This window comes from Ascidia mentula, chromosome 5 (assembly GCF_947561715.1).
Source record: "Ascidia mentula chromosome 5, kaAscMent1.1, whole genome shotgun sequence".
NCBI lineage: Eukaryota > Metazoa > Chordata > Ascidiacea > Phlebobranchia > Ascidiidae > Ascidia > Ascidia mentula.
This window is the reverse complement of record NC_138570.1, coordinates 20,117,940-20,130,736: the sequence shown is the minus strand read 5'-3', so window position 1 is coordinate 20,130,736 and position 12,797 is coordinate 20,117,940. Positions and strand designations below refer to the sequence as shown.

Here is a 12,797-nt window from a genome sequence, read left to right as displayed (position 1 = left end):
CGGAGAGATTGACAATATATTGTTGGGTAAATTATCGAATACGCAGATAACTTTGCTGTTTGACGCGGTAGCGGATTGAGATATTTACACAGCGTTGTTCGTAGTCCGACCTTTTCAAAGACATCAACACATACAAATTCCAACCAAGGTTGTTTGTTATTGAGGACATGATAACGTACATGTTTGCTCAAGAACCTCACCTTGGGCTGAGTGCTTGATTTGTTGATTCAAATAGTATGTTGTAATGAGCTGATGTCATAGTATGCGTTTTTATGTTTGTATATTTTCGTTGTGTTTGTTACATTACCAACTTTGAGTCAGCTTTTAAGTTGAGTGGTTGGATTGTGCTTGGATACAACGCAGCACTTTGAAACTAATCTCTTATAAAGCAACAATTCTACACACACAGATATATGCCAGGTTGTATTTTTGCAGCAAGATACAAAAGTGTGCGTTATACACGGGATTATACAAATATACGTTAAGCTGTTAATTAAATCAATCAGTTAGTTACACGCAGGGTGCACTTATGTCTTCAGTTATCACATTAAACATCCTTGTTGAAACGACGTCTCATAAACCAAGCAACCAACCCAAGCACAATAACAAGCAGAACGACGATGAATCCAACTGCTATGTAAACACCTTTCATATCCTGGACACCTTCTGATTCCAATGCTTTTTCCACCTCTACACACACACATATATTAAGGTAAGATAGAGTTATTGGGACATATAGTTACATGGTATGGAAAAAGAAATACCAGTATTGTTTATTTGCTGATTGGTTGTCATGATTTATAGAATTTTCATCAGCAAACGTTTCAGAATTTTTAGGTCAGACAACTTCAATTATTTTTGAAGATAAGATGTGAAACTCTCTTTTGTTGTTCTTTGACTTGGAAAGGTAATTTTGTTCCTCAAAAATTGCAGCTTAAAATCGGGTCGAAAGATATAAGTTCTCACCAATGCAAGTTTTTTCGTCATTCCCGAGATAGCGGCCTTTAAAACAAGAACATTGGACAACTCCAAGTTCTTCGTTGCAGAAATCTGTGCATCCACCATTTTCCTACAATAAAAGATATTTATGATACAGACTAGACAACAGACTGGAATATTTGTACAACCAAAGAATAGCAAAAAAAAATTAACAAGCTGAATTACTGATGACTGCCCCGGTAGACTGTGGATCGATAACCCTGTTAGTAGTTTATGTGTAAAACTAAATATACGAACGCACCAATACACACTGGACCTTTCGCTAACTTAGCTGCTTACGTGTTTTTGAAGATTACTCAATCTGTTTTTCGTTTAGTATATAACGTGATGTACAACTAAGTACGGCTCTATGCTATATACCGAGAGCTTAAATGCATCTACTCACCTTTCCACACAAATCCGGAGCTGAAACGTAGAATGGTCCAACCGTTAAAATCTCTTCTATATCCGCATCCACTGATCGCCGTTCACGTCTTTGTGAGCAATCCTGTGAAACACACATGAATAAATGTTTTGCGTTTTCATAATAAAACTCTGAAAATTTGTAAATAATTCCAGAAGCTTATCAAGATTATTCGATTGAAAATTGTGTGAGTATTTTTTCGTAATATCAGTTTTGTTCTTGTGTAGGACAGCTAATATGTTACTATGTACGTAATTCTGCCAAGGAAGAAAGAGTCAATTTTACTGTCTATACAAAACCTTACCGGTTGTTGACAACCATCAGAAGTGTTGTCGCATAATTGCACGTAACAGTGAGCGTACAGTGATTGTTCGTTCACAGGCACGTTGTTCCACACGAATGATCGAAACTTAAAAGATACGAAAGTGCTTTGGTAGTTTCTCAAAATTACGATTGAATCTTCAGACTCCATCTCGTGGACGACTTTGCAACTGCGATAATATGATTTTATCTGTAAACTTTTTATATTTTAACTCGAACAAATCTCTAATAAGATGCCATCAAACATTTTGAGCAAGAATAAAACAAATTTCTATAGACCTGTGTTAATATTGTGGCATGAAATAGAAGTAGAAAAAACACTGAATTTAAATGAGAAATAGTGGGTAAGGTTGGAAATATGTGAAGTTTCGTGCTTATGTTTTCTGGCATTCTTAATTCACTTTCACTTGAACATAATTGACAGGAATGTATTTGGAAGGTTTTTTTCAGCGACATTTTACCTTTCTGTGATGAGTTCATGTTTCAAACCTCCCTCATCAGAACCCATGTTGCTGACCCAGCACGATTTTAACTGACAAACAGAGTTTCATTAAAACAGTGGCTAAACATAAAATCCTTGCACAAATCATATGAAAAAAATTCCTAATATATCTAATAGAAACCATACATAAATAAACAACGCTTTGTCAGCCAACAACAACGAGCGCATTTAGGTCCAGCCAATAATCCAGTCCACCTACATAACTTATGACGTAAGTTTAGTAATAAAGGAGTAAAATGTTCAACACAGTTTTTGTATTAAAAGTTAATTTATTCACAAACTTGACTTCGAGGAATCCATCAATGAATTTATTTATTTAGCATAAAATTTTTACCGTGTGTGAACGTATATATGTGTATTTCAGGCCACACTTCTAAGACTTAACTTATGACCAGCAGAGCCTTAATAATGCACTGATACATATTTATTTCAAATTATTATTGAACAAACATACCCTTAGAGATGTGTGAAACTTTCCACTTCCACTGGCCGAATCAACCTTAGCGTAAACGAAGTTTGGAACTTGGACGATTGAATTTGATCTGAGTGGATTTTTCATTTGCTCGTCACTAAACAACTCAAATCTAATCGTAATATTCCCGACACTACGATGTGAAGTCAGATAACTTTCTTTCCTGTTAAGTTTCAACAAAAGCATAAATGTCACCAAATTAAAAAAGTAATTAAATTACAATGCGTACAGTTTAGTTGACATTGCTCTAGAAGCAGTTTTGATATCTCTGTTTAATATTTCCGAAATAAAGCACGATATTTCCAAGTGTGGATTGTAAGATCTCCGTCTCACAACTTGAGTGGTAAATTTGTAATTGCGAACTTGGTACATGATGCTTACGTTGCCTTGGGATTTCTTCGAAAAAACATGTAAAGTATATTTTTGTTGGAATAATTAATAATGAAGATTATGCTCTGATCAGTTGGTCGATAATAAAAATCGTTATATGTTTTTTAAAGGTTTATGACATGCTTTGTCTTATTCAAGATTAATATGCCTAATTGCTAAGTTCGTTTACAAAACTTAGGTTGATTTTACTTTTCTTCGAAAGTAATTCAGAGCAAATATCAAGAAAATCGCAACTTATCATACGTGCACTCACATATTACGCTGCTTATCATTTTAACTTTTCATAACATGAGTGACGTCTTTAAGTTGTGAGTGGAGTCAAATATTATCGCTTTGAAAATAGGTCAACAATTCTAACGACGATGACGTCATTAACGTGCAAAGTAAGTTAAGTTAATGGAAATCACCTCTTACACGAAACTTATCTATTGACTCAGGTTGCATCAGTAGTGTCGCTGCACAACACATGTTTACAAAGAAAAAAGGCCCTAAAACTTACAGCTAATTTATGTTAAAACCAAGCCGGGAGTTAAAACCAAAGTCATTGTAATCACGCGTTCAACGAATGCCCATGTTGTGATGTCCAACAAAGCGGCGTCAGTAGCATGTGAAAAAATGCTAGCCTGCAGAGGCAGCGACATTACACTTGTGTCATAAACCACGACATTTAGGCCATAAAGCCATATATATAACTGAAATCATAAACAAAGTCAAAGAAACTTCTGTGCTGTGTGCTGTATTACTTTACTGGATTATCGACAATAAACGGATTTATGAACACCTTTGGACTGGTTTGAAGCTTGGTGGATGTATGTGTTTAGTCGGGAGTTAGACTACTTAGAAGACGCACAGACTTGTGTAAAGGAGTTATTTAACTCCAACAGTAACCTTGAGATAGAGAAGGCAAGTTGCCTACGAGGCCGAATTGCCATCGAGACTCAGTCAGCCCCGTTGGGTGCGAGGCCCGCTCTAAGGGAGGCGACAGTAGTTTGTTTTCTGCTACTGAACAACCCCACAAATTGTATGTAATAACCACATTATTATTAACTGTATTGCGGACCAGATTAGTTACTGCCAGATTCAATAAATTCAGATGTACATCGGATAATATTTCTTCACTAAATACAAATACCTCCAGAGTTGAAAAACACGCGTCCAGTTCAAATTGGAAAACAGGATTTTTCGCTGCAGCTTTACAACTTCCAGGGAGACAATCAAGACTTGTCATGGGACGATTTGAAATATACAAAATATCTTTTCCACTTGCTTCCAATGCTCTTAACCCATGGGAACTGACACTGGAATAAAAGTTGTTTAAATAACCATGAGACTGGTGAACTTGATGTTGTAAAATGTGTCGCTAATTTATAACCTATAAAAAAGCAATACAAGAAAATAATAGATGTGTAAGATGTCGTTTATATTTATAATCAGTTAGAAAAGTTCGGATGACCGACATCTGAATGAGATTGTGATTACTCATCATAACTTGTTTATTATTTTAGATTAACTGAAGTTTTATCAAAACAAATTTCATTTAAGCAACAAAACTTATAACTAAAACAAAGAAATATTATATCATTGTTTTGGTTTAGTTTGGATGAATTCAAAGTAACAAATTCATGAAAAAAATATTTATTCCTCTAGCAATTTCTAGAAATTTTAAGTCTTACTTTAACTTGATAGAATTTGTGTTGCATTCCTTTTCGTTATACATCTTGCAATCTGAACATAAAATAATATTCTAGTTTCACTTTTCCTGTTTTAAACTACTTTGATTTTAGTGCAAAAATATTTCTGGGTCAATAAACCTTATTTCGTCTCAATTTATATTCTCAGTTAATCTTTCTGACTATTATGTTTACATTAATTACTGGAAGTTTTAAAAATGAAAGCAGCTGACCATCACATAGTTAGCTTTGCATCGAAATGTCAAGCAAAAGCTTGCAAACACAAGAAGTGCGTAATATCATGGGCAAAGCCATGTAGTGGAAGTGCTTATGGTGACACATAACTCTCCCCGTGAGAACAGGGTTTAATTAAACACAAACTTGTATGAAAAATATTTGTTTGAAAATTCCATAAGTCAGACACATAATAACTACGTCATCCACACACACTAAGCATTGTGCACTAAACAGTGTCCGCATTTGTGAATTATGTAATCGGTTTGTGTTTAAGTCTCTTTATATGATCGGTTGCTCAAATTGTTCAACCCACTTCATTACTTCCGCCTCACATTATTCTCGAACTTGATATAATACAAACCTGAGCTTATGCTGATTGAAGGAGGAGGAGTGAATGGTCGATAAACGAATATTTGAATATTAATTCTTCGGGCTTGAAGTTTAATAATTTGATCCCCGCCAATAATTACCCCAGGATGTGAAGGATCATCGGATAAAATCTATTCAACAACAAGGTACAGTAGATCATATGAACTTAGTTTGTTTTTATATCAAAGATAACAACAACGTCTCTATAATGGCAGTCACGAAAACTTTCAGAATGCAGCTTACATAGAGTCCGTCTTTATATCCATTGCGACCAAACGTAATGCTAACAGAGGAAGCAGATATTGTGAAATTACATCTCACTGGACTGGTCACAGTATAATTACAAGCTATGTATTGTAACAAGAATCCATAGCTCGAAGTTGGAAGAACAAGAGTTGTTGGAAGATCGTCCACGTTCAACTCCGAATCACAAGATTGTTTGTTAACTAAACAACATTTCGTATTTCACGTACTTGCATGAGTTTGTAGAAATTAAATTACACTGAAAGTTGGCCGAATCAGAGCAAGTCCACTTTTTTCGACTTAGTTTCAGTATTTGACCGAATCTTTAATATTCGATGGAAAAAGATTAAAGGTGGCAGATAAGTTGGTGACGTATTGGAAACTGAATCAAACACTTGTTGTCACCTTCGTTAAAAATGTATTCACAAATACAAAAGTATGCTTAAATCTGATCGTGGTGCTTTGGATATCCTGGGTTCGAATCCAGGTGTAGTAAAAATATATGTTTGTGATGTGAACTGCGCTATACGGTGGTGGTCACCTGCACATATGTGAAGCTAGTCTGACGCGTTGTGACCTGACGCATAAGTGTAGCTTAATCCACTATACAGGTTCAGACCGGAGAGTTATATCAGCTTAGCAAAAAGGACGGAGGATGCCTGGAATGCTGAAGGTCAAACGTTTTCGAGTCTAGCCCGGACTTTATATGAAAGTGGTTTCAATGCAGTTCAGCTCAGATTCCAAGTTAACCAAATATTTATCATTTTAACACATTTTGTGTGGATATTTGTTTCGCAGATGTTTTTCCACCAGCTCGGTTACAAAACTAAATGTTTTTCAAAAGTTTTTGTGTCCACTGTATGTCAAGCATGTTAGATTTATTGCAATCTTTACATCATCTGAATCCATCGATGCCTTACCGAGAGTTTAAGTTTCAATCGAACTTTCTTCAACGCGATTTTTTATCACCAGCTTTAGAATTATTTTCACATCAAACGAATTCGAACTTTAGTTTCCACAAAAAAAAAATATAAAACGTTTAAATCTCAAAGGGTTCAATTGTTTTTAAATAACGCTGCCAGGCATAATGTTGTAAAACCTTATGAGCTCTTATGAAAAATAATAATTTGCTTGGTCGACATTTCGGTCGTTATGCAATCGAACTTCATCAGGACAAACACCGAAAATTGCTAAAGTCGTTGAGTGATTCATTAAACGATTCTTTCGAAAATTCAGAAAAAATACAAATTTTTTTTTGTCTGGGAAACTTCTTATTATATCAAAACTGTGAAGGTTCAGTGAAGCTTGACCGTTTAGCGCTGTTTAATATGCGTCCACAAAACCGATGTTCAACATTTGATAACGAAAACTAAAGAATGCCGATGCATCTTAACTTTAATCGATTTATGATATTTAAATACATTTCCTGCTTGTTTCTTACATTGTTTGGTTTTACGTTTCTTACCTTCCATGAATGCAACGAAGGGAAAAGTCACAGAAGAAAGGCCTTTCATCGTCCAACAATATCCAACAATAATACATGACACCTGTATCCGATTTCACAATTCCTGTTGCACTTCCATTACCAGTAAACTCTCCTAACAAGGCTCCTGTCATGTCACCGGGTCCGAATTTTCCTTCGAAAACCTACAATATAACAAAACATACAAATAACTAGTATGAAAAATAGGAATTTCCCTGTTCCACATACCGGTATTTGCCCTCTAAACGCATTAGTCAGTTATTTCTATGGTTCGCTTTCAGGTTGTTTTATTATCATTATCAGAAAAGAATTCAACCACTGACGCCTGAATAAATTATACAGATAATTAAAAAATGCCACAAATGTTGAAGTAGAATATTCGATCCGCAAAAATAACGTTAGAATTTATCGTCACTTTAATTATTTTTATATCTTGCAGTTGCGAACAGGAATATTCATAAAATTGTTGTAATAAGTTTGGTTCACGTAAGCACAAGATCTCCCACAACTCAAAGTTAAGGTTGGTTTAGTAGAACTACAGAGCGAGTATTTTCACCGAACAAATGTTGTTGAAGATTGTGCCGGAGGACAAATGTATTGCAGCAATTCCCCCATCATTTCCAATGGATAAACGACTCTCAAACGATGGACAAGAGGTTAAGATGTTGAATGTAGTACTCTGTCCACTAAAATGTCCTGATTTGCACATGGGGTGTATAAAATCTACACAAGTATGGCGTGTAATATATTCGTGAATAACATATAACGATTTTAACATAATGTCTTTATATAAATACCTGCAGCTGGCACAAAACCTGCAACTTGCCGAAACAAACATAAGAGGAAAATAATTTCCATTTCAAATGTTTTTCCTAACATCGACAACTGAAGAGAATAGAAGTTATTGTAATAGAAGTTATAAACCTTGTGTTAACTTAAATGGTTACGTTGCTTCTGATTTATACACTCTGCAGTCACAGAAACTGATGATGCCTCTTTAGGCGAAATATATTTGTCTGATATTAAACATCTTTGAGCTGTTGGGCTTGATTGATATTTTCACCTTTACTCAGAAACTTATTCTGAACATAAAACAACTCAACTTCGACAAAATGACTGATAGGAGAATCATAAAAATCAACTTGTTGCAATAAATTCCACATACGTAGTTACAAAGAATGTAAACCAATTGTAAAACTTCGTAATAATTAACCTTCAATTATGGCCACTAGGTGCGCCACACCCACGCTCTCGGTGCTATGACAACGATATAAACAATCATGTGAAAATGTCGATGCAATGGTAAAGCATGACCTATTTTAGAAAAGAAGTGTTTCATTAACCGTTCCACCGAACTACACACAAACATGTTTTGAAACAGCTACAAAACTTACTCTTGTGACTAATATCAACACCACATTATTTTTATCACATTCTTCTGCTCACGTCTTTGTTTTGTATTCGCATTAACAATTGTGAACTTGCATTATCTCTGTTATATTCCTGAGACTCCAAAAGGAGTGGAAACATTTCAATTTGAATAAGACAGAAACTGAGGATGCCAACAGGCGAAATTATTATTTATGAGAAAAAATAAAAATTACACACAAGCGGTGATCGTGCTTCACTCATTGTCACAGGAATATAATATATTGATTTGTGAAGACAGATCCACCGGTCACCGCGACCTGCACAGGTCGGTTCCTGCATTCATTTTTCACATATTCTCTGGCTTGTATTATCTCTAATGTAAGATAACCTGTTGTACTTTAGACGTACACACTTCGTGTTGTCGAGGATAAGCAACGTTGTTACCTCAAGCAGTTACGACTAACTTCATAGTTAAATGTTAGGAAACTGATGCCAAGGTGAGCAACCAATGTTAATCGACAATTTCTTGTAATACGACCCAAGTAATTTGCATCCAAGTTAGTTAGATCTCGTATTATTTCTTAACACTTTTCTTTACCTGTCCCTCGACACTTTCCTGTCCCAGGCAACTGAATGCGGACAAACAGCTGCAAGACCCCCGGCTTTATAGAAAAACTGCATTACCACTAAACACGCAGCAGGTAACTTCCCAACCACATGAGGTGAAGTTGTTGCTACTTTCAGCAGTCGGGACACGCACCGCCAAGCACTAATCTTGTACCAGGTACTGCATGACATCATGAATATGTGAATAAACATGAGGTGATTTCAACGCGCATCCATGCACAGAATATTTAATGTTTCGCACTTTCTGTGACATGAGCAGACATCGCAACAGAGGTGATGCGCAAACGTTTTACTTGCAAGAGCAATTTTATTCTAAATCGTCGCTTGCAGCGGAACCAACAAAAGTAACACAAACAGGTAATTTTTAATGACAGAACAACTCCACATTCAGGTCAATACCTTGAGTTAAGCATATAATACCAGGAGGGTAAGATTAAACAGAACTCTTTATATCAAGGTTATTTTTGCAATAAATTTGTCATTATTAAAGTTACACATTTTTTACAGACATGTGGTTGAAATGTGTTCGCAAAACGACATTCGTTTGCAATGTTTCCTATTCTTCGTTTACATTCAGAATATCAGACACATTCAACTATTATTCTGGGTTCAACCATCCCGAATTTTATAAATAGGTGTTTTCAAGAACGCGTTTGCAATTGTGAATTTCAAGTTTTTGCGGCAAACGCTACTTCGCGACACGCAGCGCCAAGCACTTACTTCATCTTCTAATCTCGTCTCCCACCAAACAACCTGAGATTAGCCTTGTACCCGGTACTGCATAACGTCATTATAATACTGCAATCACAAGTTTGCAGAAAACACGGTACGGAGATTGAACGTGCGTGCAAGTAATGTTAATTACTAACAGTTTGCAGTAAACACGGTAAGGAGATTGAACGTGCGTGCAAGTAATGTTAATTACTAGCAGTTTGCAGTAAACACGGTAAGGAGATTGAACGTGCTTGCAAGCCCAGCAATGTTTGTTTCTACCGGGTTTCAGGACGCTATATATAGATTATTACAACGTTGATCACAAACTAAGGAGAATTTGTTCATCGTATGCATGTTCTCACTTTTATTTCGGGATCAAACATCACAGAGATGTAACTCACGTTTTAAATTGTCTATGATATCTGCATACACCACAGTGGAGAAGATGACGCGCAACGTTTTGCTTGTGGCTCACGTCCATGCTAACTCCACCGCGGATAGATTGTACCACAAATAATATAAAAATCCTGACGGAAGTGTAAATTGTGGCTGAATAACCAAGGTATTTTATGACAACTTCACGGTTGACATTCCTTCGTAGAAATTGTCGAAAGACCAAACCGCTGAGTCATGAACAATTATCTTTCTTCAATTTTAACCAAAGACAAAAAACATGATAATTACAAGGCCACAAACGGTTCGCATTGGAATTTACGTTTCAAAGTTGCCCGAATGCAGCAAAAAAATTTCGAGGCGCGAGACAAAATGCAGATTCTTACGTCATTTTGTCTGACTCGCGCCACGAAAATGTGCACCCTGGGGTTGTGCAAGCCTGGGGCAGAATGTTGAAATTTGAAGTTTTTTAACACAAACCTTGTGACTTCTCACACGCTTAAATCAATAATCCACAACCCCAGGGTGCCCCCGGTTCCGATCAGTTAATCATTTATTACTGCGATGTAAATATTAAACATGACCTTTTGTTCTGTTGATATTTGTTTTATGTACATTTGATCAAACTGAGTTTACCCAATTATTTAATTACGTTATGATGAATCGCACTCTTCAATCGTTACTATTTTTTATAATTTGTTTCCCATTTTTGCGGTACATAAATCTAATATAACTTGAGTAACATTTAATTGGGAAATCCTATTTGTTCAGTACATTTGACATAAAGTCGCACGTGAGTTCTTATGTTCTTCCCTAGCATGACTTTAATTGAAAACCTGATGCAGAGTGTAACGTCCGTTGAACGCGCCCCGGTTCTTGGCGCGGAACGTCACACGAGGCGGAATTCCCGCAGTTAAAACGCGTATCTTTAATGGGCCTCAAACTCGCTCACTCAGTTGATGTTATGTTTGTTATCGAATGTGCAGTACGCACTCGTACGCAAGATGGAATGTATTCGAAGTATAGACGGTACAGACGTCGGGAGGAGACGAAAGACACGTATAGGGCACGTGGACCCTTAGAACACGGTTTCTACACAGAAGGCAATGTGTTAAACAAATACACTTCACGTAGATAATTACAGCATAAGGCTCACCAACTATTTGGGAACCGGGAAACTCTGGACCACAAAGACGGTCCAAGCAGTTACTGTCGCACACCTAAACGAAACAGGCAACATAAACTACAATGCGCCACTATGACGTAACACACACAATGCTTACCGATAACTTTGGGCGACAGAAGATTGAATACCACACGCTTCACGTGTGTACAAGTGCAAGAGAGACACTGTGAGTACAAAGACAGCGTCAACACCATGCGTAAACTTAATCACATTAACAAGGGCAGCTATACTGTTCAGCGAACTGACTTCTAAGACTGATGGGAGAATCTTAAAAATCAACTTGTTGCAATAAATTCCATATATGAAGTTACAAAGAATGCAAACCAATTGTCAACCGTCGTGATAATTAACTTGCAATTATGGCCACTAGGTGCGCCACACCCACGCTTTCGGTGCTATGGCAACGATATAAACAATCATGTGAAAATGTCGATGCAATGGTAAAGCATGACCTATTTTAGAAAAGAAGTGTTTCATTAACCGTTCCATCGAACTACACAAAAACATGTTTTGAAACAACTACAAAACTTGCTCTTGCGACTAATATCAACACTACATTATTTTTATCACATTCTTCTGCTCACGTCTTTGTTTTGTATTCGCGTTAACAATTGTGAACTTGCATTATCTCTGTTATATTCCTGAGACTCCAAAAGGAGTGGAAACATTTCAATTTGAATACGACAGAAACTGAGGATGCCAACAGGCGAAATTATTATTTATGAGAAAAAATAAAAATTACACACAGGCGGTGATCGTGCTTTACTCCGAGTCACAGGAATATAATATATTGATTTGTAAAGACAGATCCACCGGTCACCGCGACCTGCACAGGTTGGTTCCTGCATTCATTTTTCACATATTCTCTGGCTTGTATTATCTCTAATGTAAGATAACCTGTTGTACATTAGACGTACACACTTCGTGTTGTCGAGGATAAGCAACGTTGTTACCTCAAGCAGTTACGACTAACTTCATAGATAAATGTTAAATGTTAGGAAACTGATGCCAAGGTGAGCTATCAATGTTAATCGACAATTTCTTGTAATAAGACCCAAGTAATTTGCATCCAAGTTAGTTAGATCTCGTATTATTTCTTAACACTTTTCTTTACCTGTCCCTCGACACCTTCCTGTCCCAGGCAACTGAATGCGGACAAACAGCTGCAAGACTCCCGGCTTTATAGAAAAACTGCATTACCACTAAACACGCAGCAGGTAACTTCCCAACCACATGAGGTGAAGTTGTTGCTACTTTTAGCAGTCGGGACACGCACCGCCAAGCACTAATCTTGTACCAGGTACTGCATGACATCATGAATATGTGAATAAACATGAGGTAATTTCAACGCGCATCCATGCACAGAATATTTAATGTTTCACACATTCTATGATATGAGCAGACATCGCAACAGAGG

The 12,797-nt window shown here is 36.6% G+C and overlaps 1 protein-coding gene, 1 long non-coding RNA gene and 1 pseudogene across 2 annotated transcripts; 1 reads left to right on the top strand and 2 right to left on the bottom strand.

Annotated features, from left to right (window-relative positions):
• LOC145903179 (GATOR2 complex protein WDR24-like) overlaps positions 1-12,797 on the top strand; it is a 32,996-nt pseudogene that overhangs the window by 9,474 nt on the left and 10,725 nt on the right.
• On the bottom strand, positions 411-1,071 carry LOC145903839 (uncharacterized). The gene is made up of 2 exons (XR_014402697.1): positions 967-1,071; positions 411-690 (listed from the first exon to the last, which is right to left on the bottom strand). It is a non-coding gene; the product is annotated as an uncharacterized LOC145903839 (long non-coding RNA).
• On the bottom strand, positions 1,367-10,282 carry LOC145901672 (uromodulin-like). Its single transcript, XM_082989430.1, has 11 exons — positions 10,277-10,282; positions 7,072-7,253; positions 5,607-5,688; positions 5,356-5,494; positions 4,761-4,812; positions 4,220-4,385; positions 2,927-3,093; positions 2,680-2,860; positions 2,185-2,255; positions 1,707-1,893; positions 1,367-1,486 (listed from the first exon to the last, which is right to left on the bottom strand). Exons 1-11 carry the CDS (start codon positions 10,280-10,282, stop codon positions 1,367-1,369), a joined length of 1,353 nt encoding a protein of 450 aa, XP_082845556.1.